Source organism: Sinohyriopsis cumingii, chromosome 6, assembly GCF_028554795.1.
Source record: "Sinohyriopsis cumingii isolate HCF-2022 chromosome 6, ASM2855479v2, whole genome shotgun sequence".
Taxonomy (NCBI): domain Eukaryota; kingdom Metazoa; phylum Mollusca; class Bivalvia; order Unionida; family Unionidae; genus Sinohyriopsis; species Sinohyriopsis cumingii.
This window is the reverse complement of record NC_142966.1, coordinates 165,787,472-165,806,386: the sequence shown is the minus strand read 5'-3', so window position 1 is coordinate 165,806,386 and position 18,915 is coordinate 165,787,472. Positions and strand designations below refer to the sequence as shown.

At 36.0% G+C, this 18,915-nt stretch overlaps 1 protein-coding gene across 1 annotated transcript in view; it reads left to right on the top strand.

Moving 5' to 3' along the window:
* The window catches only part of LOC149798472 (uncharacterized), a 59,211-nt gene extending 43,413 nt beyond the window's left edge, over positions 1-15,798 (top strand). Inside the window, exon 10 of the mRNA XM_089963669.1 lies at positions 12,761-15,798. Within this exon, the coding sequence (XP_089819795.1) occupies positions 12,761-13,410 (650 nt within the window). The 3' untranslated portion in view covers positions 13,411-15,798. The remainder of the gene's footprint in view (positions 1-12,760) is intronic.
* Positions 15,799-18,915: the final 3,117 nt, after the last annotated feature.

The following is an 18,915-nucleotide window of genomic DNA, read 5'->3' as shown; positions in this document are numbered from 1 at the left end:
CCCGCGGAAGAAATAGAATCGCTACACAAAAGATCCAGAAATTTATTATTAGCCCAGCAAGTCATCGTTGATAAACACAACAACGGAACATCTATTAACAGCACAAAATACAGATCAGATAAAATCTCACCACGAGAAAAGATCGATATGATCCGAGATTTACTAACGACGCTGAATTTACCTGACGTGGTACCTGACGACGTTGCACAACAAAATATAATCGTGTCACGGTCAGACCTTAAGATGTACATCGAAACGATGATAGCCGATCCTGACCAGTTGGCCAAGTATAATAAAATTATAAAGTACTGGAATGACATTCTGCCCGATGCGAGGGTTTATTCAAGAACAATTACGGTAAAAAATATCATCGAGAAGATCAAATTAATTTACAAGGAATTCGGTGCGACATTAACATCATATGGTGATCATCATTCTGATAGAAATAATTTCATACTACAATACCCTGACTGGCCCGAGTCAGACTTTATAACCGACGATCATTGGAGAAATTCAGTTCTGGATCAAACTGGAATAGCAGGTAGCGATGTAACAATAACAGACAAAGCATTTGAGATGTTAAAATTTCATGTGTGGAACATCAATGGGTGGTTCAAGTTATTTGATCCTCAAGGATGAGTTAAAACACAAAAAAAACATTACATCAACCATGGGGGAACTCCCATAAATATATTATATTATTAAGAAATATGGGACTTCCCCCATCACCATAATCATGTGTGTTTGATGGTTGAACTCCATAAATATATTATTAAGAAATATGGGACTTCACCCATCACCATAATCATGTGTGTTTGATGGTTGAACTCCATAAATATATTATTAAGAAATATGGGACTTCACCCATCACCTAATATTAGTTGGCCTAATTCAGATTCATCGATAATGATACATGGAAAAACACGCTAACGGATCATACTGGTTATTTTGGTGGTAATGATCGATGATCACACCAGATGGTTGAAGTACCACATTTGGATTATAAATACATGGTTTAGCCGATATGAAGAGCAAGATCAGTAATCAATCATATATGTGATGACTGCAGAAACTTTCAGAAACTATTATCAGGCAAAGGAAGATTCTGCAGTTACAATGATAATGTGAGATAAATTTAACACCCTAATGATAATCAAGAATATCTGTCCAAGGGCCTTTTTTCGTCTCACATTTTGACAAACATGTTAAATGGTGTTGATTGGCCGATAACCTGACTGATGTTAGGTATGGAAATTTTCATAATAATTATTGTTTCTAGAAGATTCTGATGCATCAGACCTCAACGAAGAAGATATTCATCGATATGTCTCGTGAAGAACAAACCTGCTGCTGGATCTATGGTGCATATCACGTCATGGTGTTGGATTTTCAGACCACTGAACCGAGATGAACTAGCACGAAGACGTCTGCGTGAATCGTATCAGAAAAATAATTATTATTTTTTTCTCACACTGAACTCCATAAATATTCAAGAAATGTGGGACTTCAATCACAATTAAACATCTTCGATGACGTCATCGGACCTTTTCACGGTCATGGTTGAACTCCCATAAATATTAATAATATTGGACTTCATCAAATATCAGAACGTGTCACCGTGCGTGTCAAATTTGAAACAAATAACAAATAGCTATGATCTACGTATATTATTACGGTGCTGTGATGAAATATCCTAATTATTTCAGTGCGATGATTGATCTGGATTTAACGATCGATGACATTCTTGGCAAATCACCCGATATTATCATAATTAAGTCGACGTGCGAATCACACATTGTGTGATTTAACATTATTATGTGATTCATACTCATTGTGTGATTCATCGGCCGATTTGATACTATTATGTGATTCAGATTATACTGAAATATTATCATGTGATTCATACTTTACTCTGTGATTCAACATTATTATGTGATTCAACGGCCGATCTGACATTATGTGATTCATACTTCATTGAGTATCATGTGATTCAACGGCCGATTTGACACTATCATGTGATTCAACACTATTATGTGATTCAGATTATACTGAAATATTATCATGTGATTCATACTTTACACTGTGATTCAACGGCCGATGTGATTCAGACTTTACTCATTTCAACGGCCGATATCTTTGTGGAAAAGTGCACAAATCATATATATATAGAAAATGTACACTGTTCCCCACTCGTATGATAATCGAAATATATCTATCAAAGGGCCTTTTTTCGCCTCACATTTTGACAAACTGTCCGTTGACAGATCTGTTGGATGTTAACGTCATTTAGTGAAATTAAATTTATATAATATGCCATTTAGGAAAAGGATAGTTGATACATCTGATGATCGATTTATTAGAAACAAACCTGTTACTGCTAAAATATCTTATAGAGTATTACCAGGCGGTATTACTGCATTATGTATTTCCGATCGACGTTGTGCTGGTTTTTCACAAAAATCTACAGTACGACCACTAAACCGTAATGAGCTTGCGCGAATACGCCTCAGGGATAAATATCATGCAAGAAAACAATCTTCACCTGTAGACGCAGGGAACAATTAGTTTAGGTTTGACATAATCAAATCGACCTAAAATTTTATCAACAACGATGTCATTGTGGATTTTATCGACACACGGTGAGATCTTTCTGAAATTAAATTCATTTAAGCGTGTATTATACTCGTGGGCCATTTTATCTAATTGTTTCTGCTGCTCAGCTATGTTGTTCATTTTCGCGATGATCTCGCTGCTGTACTCGTTTAATGATTTATTCATATCTTCGTTGACTCTGTTATTCAGTTTTGTAATTATCTGCTGTAGGGTTTTATTATCCTCGAGAATTTTATCACAACGGCTTTTTGTTTCACTTAAATCTTTTTTTAGTTGATTATTCTCCTCGGTCAGATTATCTAATAAAGTTTGGGTTGATTTTAGTTTAGTTTTGTATTTTAAGATTTTCGATTTGGATTTGTTACTCGATTCAGTCTTGTTACTCGATTCAATACTATTCGATGCGGCCCTGTCATCAGTCTTGTTGATTAATCTGACATTACTGTTGTTTGATTCGGATTTGTTACTCAATTCAGTCTTGTTGATTAATCTGACATTATTGTTACTCAATTCAGTCTTGTTGATTAATCTGACATTACTGTTACTTGATTCAATACTATTCGATGCGGCTTTGTTGATTAATTTGACATTACTGTTGTTTGATTCGGCCCTGTCATCGTGGTTGCTCGATACGGCTTTGTTGATTAATCTGACATTATTGTTATTCAATTCAGCATTGTCAGATTTATTCGATGCGGCTTTGTTGTTAATCAACAAGACTGAATTGAATAACAAATCCGATGACAGGGCCGCATCGAACAACAGTAATGTCAGATTAATCAACAAGACTGATGACAGGGCCGCATCGAATAGTATTGAATCGAGTAACAAGACTGAATCGAGTAACAAATCCAAATCGAAAATCTTAAAATACAAAACTAAACTAAAATCAACCCAAACTTTATTAGATAATCTGACCGAGGAGAATAATCAACTAAAAAAAGATTTAAGTGAAACAAAAGGCCGTTGTGATAAAATTCTCGAGGATAATAAAACCCTACAGCAGATAATTACAAAACTGAATAACAGAGTCAACGAAGATATGAATAAATCATTAAACGAGTACAGCAGCGAGATCATCGCGAAAATGAACAACATAGCTGAGCAGCAGAAACAATTAGATAAAATGGCCCACGAGTATAATACACGCTTAAATGAATTTAATTTCAGAAAGATCTCACCGTGTGTCGATAAAATCCACAATGACATCGTTGTTGATAAAATTTTAGGTCGACTTGATTATGTCAAACCTAAACTAATTGTTCCCTGCGTCTACAGGTGAAGATTGTTTTCTTGCATGATATTTATCCCTGAGGCGTATTCGCGCAAGCTCATTACGGTTTAGTGGTCGTACTGTAGATTTTTGTGAAAAACCAGCACAACGTCGATCGGAAATACATAATGCAGTAATACCGCCTGGTAATACTCTATAAGATATTTTAGCAGTAACAGGTTTGTTTCTAATAAATCGATCATCAGATGTATCAACTATCCTTTTCCTAAATGGCATATTATATAAATTTAATTTCACTAAATGACGTTAACATCCAACAGATCTGTCAACGGACAGTTTGTCAAAATGTGAGGCGAAAAAAGGCCCTTTGATAGATATATTTCGATTATCATACGAGTGGGGAACAGTGTACATTTTCTATATATATATGATTTGTGCACTTTTCCACAAAGATATCGGCCGTTGAAATGAGTAAAGTCTGAATCACATCGGCCGTTGAATCACAGTGTAAAGTATGAATCACATGATAATATTTCAGTATAATCTGAATCACATAATAGTGTTGAATCACATGATAGTGTCAAATCGGCCGTTGAATCACATGATACTCAATGAAGTATGAATCACATAATGTCAGATCGGCCGTTGAATCACATAATAATGTTGAATCACAGAGTAAAGTATGAATCACATGATAATATTTCAGTATAATCTGAATCACATAATAGTATCAAATCGGCCGATGAATCACACAATGAGTATGAATCACATAATAATGTTAAATCACACAATGTGTGATTCGCACGTCGACTTAATTATGATAATATCGGGTGATTTGCCAAGAATGTCATCGATCGTTAAATCCAGATCAATCATCGCACTGAAATAATTAGGATATTTCATCACAGCACCGTAATAATATACGTAGATCATAGCTATTTGTTATTTGTTTCAAATTTGACACGCACGGTGACACGTTCTGATATTTGATGAAGTCCAATATTATTAATATTTATGGGAGTTCAACCATGACCGTGAAAAGGTCCGATGACGTCATCGAAGATGTTTAATTGTGATTGAAGTCCCACATTTCTTGAATATTTATGGAGTTCAGTGTGAGAAAAAAATAATAATTATTTTTCTGATACGATTCACGCAGACGTCTTCGTGCTAGTTCATCTCGGTTCAGTGGTCTGAAAATCCAACACCATGACGTGATATGCACCATAGATCCAGCAGCAGGTTTGTTCTTCACGAGACATATCGATGAATATCTTCTTCGTTGAGGTCTGATGCATCAGAATCTTCTAGAAACAATAATTATTATGAAAATTTCCATACCTAACATCAGTCAGGTTATCGGCCAATCAACACCATTTAACATGTTTGTCAAAATGTGAGACGAAAAAAGGCCCTTGGACAGATATTCTTGATTATCATTAGGGTGTTAAATTTATCTCACATTATCATTGTAACTGCAGAATCTTCCTTTGCCTGATAATAGTTTCTGAAAGTTTCTGCAGTCATCACATATGTGATTGATTACTGATCTTGCTCTTCATATCGGCTAAACCATTTATTTATAATCCAAATGTGGTACTTCAACCATCTGGTGTGATCATCGATCATTACCACCAAAATAACCAGTATGATCCGTTAGCGTGTTTTTCCATGTATCATTATCGATGAATCTGAATTAGGCCAACTAATATTAGGTGATGGGTGAAGTCCCATATTTCTTAATAATATATTTATGGAGTTCAACCATCAAACACACATGATTATGGTGATGGGGGAAGTCCCATATTTCTTAATAATATATTTATGGGAGTTCCCCCATGGTTGATGTAATGTTTTTTTTTTGTGTTTTAACTCATCCTTGAGGATCAAATAACTTGAACCACCCATTGATGTTCCACACATGAAATTTTAACATCTCAAATGCTTTGTCTGTTATTGTTACATCGCTACCTGCTATTCCAGTTTGATCCAGAACTGAATTTCTCCAATGATCGTCGGTTATAAAGTCTGACTCGGGCCAGTCAGGGTATTGTAGTATGAAATTATTTCTATCAGAATGATGATCACCATATGATGTTAATGTCGCACCGAATTCCTTGTAAATTAATTTGATCTTCTCGATGATATTTTTTACCGTAATTGTTCTTGAATAAACCCTCGCATCGGGCAGAATGTCATTCCAGTACTTTATAATTTTATTATACTTGGCCAACTGGTCAAGATCGGCTATCATCGTTTCGATGTACATCTTAAGGTCTGACCGTGACACGATTATATTTTGTTGTGCAACGTCGTCAGGTACCACGTCAGGTAAATTCAGCGTCGTTAGTAAATCTCGGATCATATCGATCTTTTCTCGTGGTGAGATTTTATCTGATCTGTATTTTGTGCTGTTAATAGATGTTCCGTTGTTGTGTTTATCAACGATGACTTGCTGGGCTAATAATAAATTTCTGGATCTTTTGTGTAGCGATTCTATTTCTTCCGCGGGTAATTTATCGACATCTGTCTGAAATATGTAATTCAGATATTTCTTCTTGGCCACGCATGGCGGTAAGTTCTCGTCGGGATCGTATCGATGATAAAGTTCTTTAGGTTGTTCCATGATATCGTTGTTGGTTTTAATCTCAAGTTCAGAATATTTAATCCGCTCTCCGATAGTTGTACTAAGAAAATCATCAATAACACCTTCACCACGCTGGATCTTTATTTGTTGTTTGGCCATGAACGTTTCATAATCATCTGGTGGTTTCTTGATTATTTCGTATCCGGAGTCAGCCATTGACGTCATCAGTTTACATGTAAAGAATTTCTTAGAAAGGTTTTCTTCGATGATATCGACGAGAAAATTCAGTCCACGGTCGTTATGAAGCTCGTCCGTTGATGGTGATCTCGTTGGTTTGTTTTCACGAGATACTATTAATTTTCTTAGGTCTGCCGTTGTCAGGGGTAGATTTTTGTTACAATTGCGTCTCATCGACGAGTAATGTATTTCATTGACACACCTGAATCTGTGAAGAGCTTGTTTAGTTGCTTCTGTTGATCCTATTTCGTATGAGAAACAGAATAACGTCTTGAAATCTTCGTTAACGATACTCACACCAGCTTCTAGTGTGCGGTTAAATATTACACCATTATAGTCGTTAAACGCGTTATTGATGTCAGCGAAATCTTTCGCTTTTTCTTCTGGATCGGTATCTGCGTGGTAGTATTTGTTCGATAACCGCGTGATTGAAGTAATCTAGCTAACCCTTCCACGGAATATTCTGTGTTGGATTTATTATGTGTAAATATAGCAACTTTTTCTGTCTTTAATTTTTCCAATAATAATTCCAGATTGTCTTTGTAGGAATTTTCCAGGATAAATTTCTTGTCATGATCTGGTTTATACTCGTTCTTGACGAATTTCATATTCGGCCGTATTAATTTAAGGATTTTAGCGTCATCATCGTTAATGTCCGCGTCAAGAACAATTACACGACCAGCAGTGTTTATCAACGACAATAAACTTGAATAATATTTTTTGTATTTATTAATGTTGCTAAATATTTGCCGTCGAATTCCGTGCCATTCGTCGATGATTAACACATCCACGTTGCCAGATACTCTACATAACGATTCAACCTGCACTATTACTTTTATGTTGCCGCTGATGACAATCTCACCTGTAATATCTCGATAAGACTCGATATAATGATAATCTGATTTTATTTTCTCTGTCAATGATTTTCTATAGCTGCAATAAATAACAGATTGATGTGGTTTTATTGATCTCCATGCTGCTTCTGTCTTACCTAATCCACAGGCCGAACCATCGACGTAGTCACCGACGATAATTTCACATCCCGTGCCTGATTCGTGTTGCGGCTTATTTGTGTAACTATAATCTGGTGTTACTGATGCAGAATAATCTTTCGTTGGATTATAATTATGTTGCAGCAGATATTTGATGTATCTAACGTCGCGATGTTGTTGTGGTAATTTCTCAACGATGTCGGTTAGTACTGAATTATAAATTTTTTTTCCGATAAAAGATCGTTAATCTCGTTTGAGATAGTCCTGTCTCCGCGTTCTATGATTATTTTCTCTTTCATCGAGCTTGGGCAGATAATTGCATAACGATAAATATCAACGATGACGATACAATTATTGCATTTTAATTCTACGTGACCATGAATACTAATACCATGTTGTCGTTGGCAGATATTGCAAAAGTGTCCTGGCCGACGTCGCACGTTATAACAGTTTCTTGTGCCAGATATAACCCCTAACAGATTGTCTGGTTCGCCTGTCAGCGCCATCGATATCTGAACGAAATCCTCCTCGTTGATGCCGACGTCGATGATGTTATTGAGATCTTCGTCTGGTTTTATATATTCAACTTCACGAGGTTGTATTAACGTAGGACAGACCAATAAATCTCGCGCGGTTGTGATTTGTCCTGATATCAATCTTTTAGAAACCGAATTAATTTTATTCGATTTTGTCCCGGATAACTTTATGCTATGTAGTCCGGCCTGTTTATCTAGCTTCCATGTTGGATTATCCTTACCAGCGCTGTTAATTAATTCTATCTGAGTATCAAATGAGACGGGTTCACATTTACATAATATATGATATCCGTGAGTTGTTGTGAATAAAAATATTTTATCGCGGTCACAATTGCACAGCCGAGAAAAATAATCAATAATTTCTTCGTGAGTTAATTTTTCATCAGAATCTTTCGAGGTTCCCATGAAATCTCCGTAATTGATGCGTTCTTTGTGCTGCTTGAAGAACGAGTCAATGTCGAATACAGGATATCTCAATCTGAATTTAGGTATAATCTCAGTAACCGACGATAGCCCTGAGAACTTATCCGCGACTGATTCAAAGTCTTCGTCGGACGGGAATATGTAAAAGTTTTTAAAGTGTTGTATGATGATACCGGGCAGATGATATGTTGATTTACACTCAGATTGAAGGGCCTGAATTGCTTTTTCTTTAGTTTGTACTGAAACAGATTCATCTAACGTCGAGACGGAGAAAATATTATAATAATCTCGTAACATGAAATAACTTCTTCTAGATAACACACGCGCGTCTTCGTTGGTAATGTTGTCGAATAGCGTGTCTAGCGTAAAAGTCGGGTCGTTCTCGAGACACAAATATTTTTCTTTTAAAGTTTTGTTTGTAATATATACTTCGGTCATATTACCCGCACCACAGAGTTCACATAAGTAATTTTTTTCTGTCATTTATAATTAATATCTATATTTCTAATTGAATGTTTTTTAATCACCAATTAAATATATAAGATATTAAATATAAGATGGTCAACAAATGCGCTTGGCTTCTTCAGGGGTCAACCGAAATATGCGGAAAAAACTGTAGAAGTATTTTTTGTGGTGACCACATGAAAATCTACCGAAATAACGGCTCATGTGGACCTCGGAGTTGTATTAGCTGCTCTCGTGGAGTTCGTGGTAAAATTCCGTTATGTATCGATTGCGGCGGAACAAGATATCGATTAATTGTCGAATATAACACAAGGACAAATAAACCAATTCCAACCTTAGAGGAGTTTTTATCGTCGTAAAAAATAATTATTGAATTTAACACACATGATTATGGTGATGGGGGAAGTCCCATATTCATTATAATATTATATATTTATGGGAGTTCCCCCATGTCGTGATGATTGTGAAATAATCCACGTGGAATTTCTGATGAAGATTTCCAAGATTAATGGTTGAATATCGAACAAGAACGACCATCGTTGGAGGAGTATTTATCATCGTGATTTGACCCCATATGATGACTGCAGAAACTTTCAGAAACAATATTATTATTAGGATTAAGGAAGATTCTGCAGCGAGATGATGATCTCACGGGGACAAAAAAAAATGTTTTTTCCGCATATTTTGACCCACAAATTTATGTTTCAAACAAAATTCATTAGTAAATTGAATATAAAAATTTAATCATAAATGTCACATTTATCAGCATGTCAGTGGCTGTTGAAAGGTCAAGCTGTAGAATGTGGTAAAAGTTGCTTTTTGATTACTGTTCTGCTCATGCATATTTACTCAGAAGAAGCTCAAATGCAGGAACGCAGCCTTGTATTGGATGTGGCGTTGGCGTTGGTGGTAAAATTCACCTTTGTGATAACTGTGGTTGTCAAAGTTATCGTGTGTTATTATCCTACTATAAAAATAGAAATAATCAAAATTACTAAATATCTGATGGTCCGCCTACTATTGAAGAGTTCCTTGCTAAACATAGCCCCCCCCAAAAAAAAATAAATCATTAATTATGTCTCCCGCGATGTTAGATAATTTTGTTTCCGCGTGATATGTTTCCCCAGCGCCAATTTAACATTATTTTGTTTCCACGCGGTCTTCTCGTTGATGTTTCTGTGTGCTGATAAAATTAAATTGTGTACGTGGCTGCGTCAAGGAACAAACAAATGCGCCGTGGAGAATATTGCAAAAAACATAATTATCTTATAAAGAAAAACCCTCACGCTGGTCGACGAAGTTGTGTTGAAAACAACGGCATGAGGATTATATCAGATTTGCAAACATTGCGGTGGAGATCGATACAGAAGTTTGATGATATATTACAGAAAAAGAAAGAACATAAATGCAAAAATAGAAAAACCACCATCAGAACTTGAATATAACTTGAAACAGAGAACAAATTCCCAGGATTCAGATGAAGATTCCCAGGACTATTCAGAATAACATAGCAGCAGAGAGGGCCCGTCTACAATTCTGTTAGGGACAAACAATAATCGTAGACATGGTATTGACCTCTATGAAAGGTCACTATTTTTTTTTTTGTCTAAAAACAATGGTGACCATTCCCTAAAGTGGTCTGATCGCCCTATCTGCTGCTTGGCGCCACCGCATGTACATTGAGTACATTCCGCTGAATGAAGTACATCCCTTGGAATTGAATCATGGACTCCGCTGCGCTAAACTTTATTTATATCTCCAAAATACAATAATGAAGTTTCAGAAATAATGCTTCGAAAATTATGTTAATATCATAAAAGCTGAGTTGTAGTTTGCTTTGATGTAAGTGACCTTACACCATACCTGTCAACTTTCACGTCGGGAGGGATTTGTTGGGTCGCTCCACGCTTACCTCCCGATTTCATAATATTTTCCAAATTTTGCAGAGAAAAACCGATTATTACATTATGTCTTCGATTTTCATTACTCCTAAAAAAGAAAAGTCTTACATGTTCTGTTTTATCACCAGTGAGTTATTGTTGTGACGAAATAATTACTTTACTAGAAACAAATCGTTTTTTCACTAAATAGAATGTTAAGTTTAAACATTATTCACGTAAATTAATGAATTTTCTTTACCTTCAGAACATACAAAAATAATAAAAAACAGAACAAAAAATAAACCACAACAATAAAATCGTCGACCATTAATTTCAATTCCAAGAATGATCACTACGAATGCTGCTAACTCCATACGCTATAGCACCATTCCCACCAAAGAAACTTACACGAGTGAAAACCTGGCATTTTTATACCGTATATTCCAACGTTAATTACAATCGTTAAATTAAAAGAAGGAATGAAAATACATACCTCGCAGCAAATGTGTCTGAAAAAACTATTTCAGAATACATGTTTTATAGTAACCAATACTAAATGCCTTACGAGTTGACAATAAAGGAATAAAGTCAGATATACAACAAAGGGAAAATAGTTGCCACATGTACGGTACCGTGAGGCTGCCTATTCAGATACCTTTCGTTCAACAAAATTAGGAATCCTTTATTTGTCAGTCAATTGGTGGTGCTTGCATAACACACATTAGTGTAGAACATTGTTTCTTTGAAATATGACGGAGGGCCAGTCATTTTCACAAAATAGTTGCATCGATAAGGATTAACTTTTAATTAGTCGCGCTGACTTTCTTGCTCGTTTATTAAAGACTGACCTTTAGCTATTGTGCAGTTTGGCCACAGCTCACCAGAATATAAAAATAAGGCACGTCCTGGGGGAAATTAAGGCGCGTCACATGGAGAAACTGCGAGTCTTTTTGCGAATTTTACGCATATTGGACCAGGAAGATCGATCAGTATTAGTGAAAACAAGGCTTTAAAATGCCACGAAAAACCTCCCGATTTTAGTTTCTGTCGAATTTGCACCTTATTAAGGACAATATAAACATGTGACATTCTATGTTTCTACTTAGATGATCAAACTTTGCAGTGGTTATGTTTCATACACTTTGCCATTCTTCAGCTCGTTTTAAGTCCAACTATAGTTGTGGACAAACATTGTGTATAATGGTGTATTGTGGCATGAAAATGTAAGTAAATTAAGTTTATTATAAAACAAGGAGAGGGTCCAAAATTTCAAATAAAAGGTGGGAGGGTGGGTGCTAGGTAATGTGGCATCCAAATAAGAGGAAGGACACACATACTCTCATCAATATATAAATATTTCAACGTTGATTATGTTCTGCAGCAATTAATCTTTCAATGTTGTAACTCATAATTGATTTAATAAATCAGCCACATCTGATTTTGTTTGTATTTACATAACATTGCATTCAAGTACAATGTATCTGTTTACACAGATTAAAGGCATTACCATACAAATGTACAATTCTGCACATTGATTCTACTCGAAAATTATGTGTCTGTGCTGAAATGAAGGATTCACTATAATTTAAATTACAAATGAATATCATGATTTACAGTATGTAGCACAGACAATCAGGAATATTTCTTTTATTCAAGTTCTTTTGATTAAGGTAAAATGATATTGCGTCTGCATGACTTTTCAATTGTGTGCAGCTAGTACAACACTTATGTGTTAAGAGTACAAGGAGACAAGAGGATTTCATGGTATTAAATTAATATTGTTTTACTTTCAGGCTTTCCGATGGCTGCATCCGAAATTTGTAATGAGAAGATAGACGTGCCATATTCTTTCGATACATTCACAGCTTCGAATAGAATAAAGAAAGGTGTGTCTTTTAATGTTATTGGAAAATTTTCCGGAATTGTCTATACGCCAGTTCTTACACACAACATGCACTTTTGGACAATGAATATAGATCTATCTGTATTCGAGGAGAGGAGTTATAATGATATATTTCTCGATTTTGGAATCATTCACTATACAAATCTAAAACACTGCTTTAACCTAACTAACAACAGAGGGGCATATTCATGCTCTGTCCTTCAGAGAAAGAAAAAAAAGTTTCATCTAGAGTTTCAACATCGATCCAACGATGAGGGCCGTTCATATGCACTACCCGTGAAATTGTATCAGAAAGCGAATTTCTGCTATGGCTTTTTATATGATAAAATAAATGGTCAGTTTGCTGTCATGGATTGTCAGAGCCAAGAAATCTTGCATGTTTTTCATGGAGTCATTTTCCAAAATAATGATTCTCCAGTCTTTGCTATCTGTCCATACCACACTCTTGGTAAAATGCGTGTTGAGATTGAACTGAACAACATACATGCAATGAACGAAGATGTATCAAGTTGGATGCAGAAAATTGATAACTTTGGTTGACACTTGAAAGACTCGTTCATTTTGTGTTTAAATGAACGTTCTCTTTCTTGTTTTGCTTTATAAAACACTAAATCATATATTATCACATATGCACTTTAGATCATGAGCTTTGTTGTGAGTTTAACGTTATTGTTCAGCACATGATAGGCTATACATGGCGGCCAGTATAAATGATAGAAGAAGCACTAGGGAAAACTCCAGTAAGAACCATTGACCCACTGCAAGCTTTCCCACACTGGTCGTATCTGAGACTCGAACCCAAGCAGAGGTGATATAGAAGTTATTGCTTAAGACATCTTGACTACTCAGGACCCCAGGTCTTGAGTCTTGTTCATGCACAATATATATATATATATATATATATATAGAGAGAGAGAGAGAGAGAGAGAGAGAGAGAGAGAGAAAGAGAGGGGGAGAGAGTATGTGTGCTTCAGGACAACCTTTTTAAGAGGGTGACCAATCAAATTTTATGTTTAATGATTCAGCTGATACACATTAATTAATATTTTAACTATCATTAAAATTTTTAAACAAATTTGAACACTCAAAACCTTTGCAATTTACTTGCCTAAAGCAAACCCTAATTCCTTTTACGGCTTAAATTTATCGATTTCATGACTATTTTCATAATCTTAATTTTTGGACATTCGAGATTATCCCCAAGTAGCCTGCTGTTACATTATTATTGTAGACAATCTGCGTACAAGAAGTTGTTTTCACTCAGTCTTACATATTCACTTGTATAACCCTATTGATTCTGCTAAGCTCATATTTAAAGATGTATTTTTTAAGACCAAAGCAAGCTTTCCTGGTGTGTGTGTGTGTGTGTGTGCATGAGAAACTTTTTACTGATTCCAGTGGATGAAGGTTTCATTTTTAATGTTTTTAATTTTGAAATTTTTTCAAAAACATTTTCTCCGGCATCTTGGGAAAAGTTAAATTTCGTCTTCTTTGTGATCAGGATTTCTATGCAGGGTTCCTGCAATCATGCAATCATGGAAAGCTGGAAAAGTTCGTAAATTTCAGAAGGGCAGTTTTATTTTAAGGGCCTTGAAACGTTTTAAAGTTTTCAGATATATTTCAGAGTTTTGGAAAAGTCATGGAATTTGGTTATTTTGTGTTATCCTATTGCATTTTCATTCCCCGATGCAAATGTTTCATCGACCTAGCTAACTTTGATAATGAATTTGTTGGAGTAGGTTCCCCTGAAACTTCACAGTCAACTACATCAGGGGAGCTTACTGCCATAGGTGATTTTTCCCTTCGAGAGGCCAAACCCCTGGTTTGTATTTTGGATAGTTCTTTCAAGCCCGCATACCATGTTGCTAAAACCCGCAGTTTTTAACTCGACCGTCGAAGCTAGTAGGACCGAAAAGGTTTTGGTAGAGGTTAGCTAGTTCGCCCAAGAGATTCTGCTGGCAGTGGCAGGTAGCTGGCCAGAGTCCCCTGGCAGTGGTATCTAATGGAGACTCTTTTTTCATTGTGATGGAACAGATTATTGAGCATATTTCTTCTTGCCGTTATTAATTAACGGCAAGAAGAAATATGCTCAATAATCTGTTCCATCACAATGAAAAAAGAATTTCTTTCTTAGAATGTAAATAGTGTAAATAATAATATGCACATTGGATTGATTTTGCATTTGCCTTGAATAACCTTTGGTCAATAAATTGTCTGTTCACATCCTACCTTTTGGATAGTACCATTGGATAACTTGCCTGCCCACAAGACCTTTGGATATTGCCCTGCCCCCCCCCCCTCAAGTAAGATTTTTTATTTCATTCCACTTTTAAACATTTAAAAAAAAAACAAACTAAAACCCTTTTAAAAGCAGACACTTAACAAGCATTCCATTGTTGCACCGTTTTGTGAAGAAAAATGACTAAAAATATGTTCAATTTATATTTTAGGTAAGTATTAGGGATTGTAAATTTGCGTATTACATACACTTGAAATTGGTAAAAAGGTCTTGGAAAAGTATTTGGAGAAGTCATGGAATTAAATTATTTAAAGATTGCAGGAACCATGTCTATGGTAGCAATAAAAGTGAAAATAATTTGACTAATCTAGGACAATCATTGTGTTTTCGAATGGATAAATATTATTTTATGCCTCACACACTCAATAAGAAATCAACATGAACAGATGTTAAAAAAGTTTTGCAGGTGATCAAAAACCATGTCTTTCATGTGAAAGACTGTTTGATATTTATGGCTGTACCTCATAGACTGAACGACCTAGGGCATACAACATACATGCCAACCATTACACTTTATGCATAATCATTACGTGTTTTTTCACCAAATTACATTTTATGCTTGCAGTATATGGATTACGCTTTCTTAGTCCAATAAAAAATAAAATACAAAGAAAGCAATAAAAAATTGTTTTGGTCATTTTTATTATTATCTTTTTAATTCCATTCATATAAATTTAAGAATATTCTTAAAAAGAAGGCTGCTGCATAAGATTACTTTCCTTATATGCTATTTATAGCAACTGTATATGGCACATTTCCAAGAAAACAGATGGGGTTCTTCAAATTGGAACTTTGTTTGCAGATTCATTTTATTGATAAACGAGTTGGTTAGTGGACCAGTCTATACTTTAAAAGAAAATGGTGCCACATGTTCCACGAAATGCTTTGTAGTGCGAGTTGTGAATGTTATATGATGGAAAATGTAAGAGAAAATGGACCGTTTGAAACTTCAAAACGTGTCAGATCAGTAAAAGGTTAAATCATCACTGCTTTACAAACTTAAGGAAAAGAATGTGAGAGTAATGTAATATAGCACGCTGAGAAGATGATCATGCTGAGTGTAAATTTCCAGTTCAAATCATTCAGTGAATGTTACACATGTAGACTAATTAAAGAGAGTGCTGAATATAAATAAATTTCAGTATATTTTGTGTTTGCATTCTGGTTCTGATCCATATGGTGTGTGTATGTGATTTGGATTTTTAATGTAGCTTTACAAAAGTTTCATCCATAGCGCAAAGATGGCTGCAGTGTGACAGTTTATAGTGATGTCTTGCACTGGGTCATCATGCCGCAGACATGGAGCATGATGTCACACTCAGTCACATTATCCTGACACCAGGCGGACCAGTCCTTACGCTAACTTATTAATGCTGAGTGTTAAGCGAGGCAGCTGCTACTAACATTTGTATAAGTCTTTGGTATGACTCGGCCAGGGTTCTAATCCGCAACCTCCCACATCCGAGGCGAACGCTCTAGTCACTAGGCCACTGGACTGGTCCAAATCCATATGGATTTTGCCCTTTGTGACAAGAATTTTGACTAGCTTCAGAACCAGGTTAGGAGGAAAAGTAAATAAACCTTTTCCTTGCATGCTGTAATTTTGGCATGTAATATATTGATTGCACTTATAAACTGAAATTACAATTTGTGCCACTTATAATAGCAATAATTACGCTTATACCTCTGGGGGATGGGTTGGCATGTATTCAGAGTGTGTATGTTATGTCTAAAAAGACCTTTAGTTCAGAATTTTGTTGTCACTTGCATTTCAGTAACACATTATCCAGGTCACATCATATTTGAAAATAATATATTAAACATTTGCCTTTTCCCTGTGCCCATTCCTACCCCTTGGTTGTGTCCTTGGATTTAGCCACGGTGTCATGCATGGGGATGGGGTACACCTCTTATTTTTTAACACCTATTTCCACAACACCTTTTCCAATTCAGTTATATCCGAATGTAATGCAACATATTACGTTAATCATGTTGCCAATCCCGTCCCTGTGTGTATCCATGAGATCAGGAAGTCCATGTAGGACACAATTTGGCTCAAGTGTCTTGGTTGTAGTTGGTAAATAACTTGTATTTAAATAACCCTTGGCACAATTCTCTGTTAGTGCTAGGAATGTAACATGTATACTCTCTTCCATCCCAGATGCAGTAGGTCATGTTACTGTGTGTGACTATGGGGTCAATATATTGGTCATGTTGTGGTTAAACATTCTACTCCATTTCTTGTTAAATATTTAGCGAATTCACTATGCATTTAAAATGTATTCCCCGCGCTATCCTTTTTCTCTTTATCTGTTTGGCCCCTGAGTTATGTCCCAGGATAGGGCATGGTGTCCAAATATAGGACAGGTGTTTGTTGCGAATTTGCTTTTCTAATATTTAAATGATCCCTTAATAGATTCAAGCCAAGGTGGTTGAACTTCAACATCATGATATAAAACTTCACCTTGTACTAATCCTTCGTTTGGATGACGTCTTTGGATACGTTTATTATGGCTGAGAACTGGGATGCATTTTTGTGTGGATTTTCCCCCACAATGTATATTAAATTACATCTCTGTGCAATTTACAGCCTATTTGGAATGTGTAATATCATATATTTCACTTCTTTGTTGCCTCCTACAGCTACTGTTTTTGGATTACGGCCTTGGATGGGCCCGATGGTGTAAAAAAGTGCGAAACCTTTTTGGGTAGGAGTTATCATTTTTCTTCCTAAAAAGTATATTTTAATTAATTCTGCATTCATTTGCATGTGTGATTTATATTGTTTACATAGCTAGAACAATTTTAGTCATATCGCTACAATGTCTGCAGTGTGGCAGGTTATGGCGATGTCTAGCATTAGGGCATCATGATGCAGACATGTAGCATCATGTCTCACCCTTTTTCCTTCGAATACATTAACCAATTACATTACGTTAGGAATATTAGCCCTACTAAAGACGAAAAACGTCTCATCCTGTCTATGTTTAGATAGACAAATGACAGTAACTCTTGACCATTACCTCCCCTTGATACCACCAGGTGTCACCAGTTTTTAGACTTTGCTGTGTGCTGAGACACACGCAGTGCAATAGCCTCCGACATTCCAGCCCAGTTTGTTTTATTCCTATCGAGCCATCCAACGTTTATTTTGCACCTGTGGTGTGGATTTATCGATCTAATGCAGGTTGTATGCTTTACTGTACAATTTCTGCCAATTTGTTGAGAGATTTGCCACTTGTCAGGACTTTGTCTTGTAGGACCACCGTCCCATCACGCTATCATTGACCTTACACAAGGTCATTACGAGTTAGCATAGATTTGACTATATTCGCTTACTCCGTCTGTTACGGAGATCTTAATAGCAAACTTCTGTAGTGCTGCTTGATAAGCATGCTTAATTTATTCATGTTTCATGCTGTTGTCACAATATCAGAGTAGCCTCACGTAGATTACTGCCAGAAGTATGTGAGCTTCACTTTTGAGCGCAACGTTTCGACCGGAGATATTGCAGAAGCTGTTGGCTATTATGAAGAGTAAACCTTCAACCTTCTCGAGTATTACCTCAGAAATTTAGCGTCGTAGAGATAAACTTCGATCTGGTAGGGCCGGTGGCAACAGCACAGACGGTCACCATACTCAACTAGACCAATCAACACAGCCTGTTAGCTTCGCTGGATTCGCCAGTGAAAAATATTGTAGGTGAGAAGATTTCAACTTATCTTCTCAACCATATAATAGTCCCA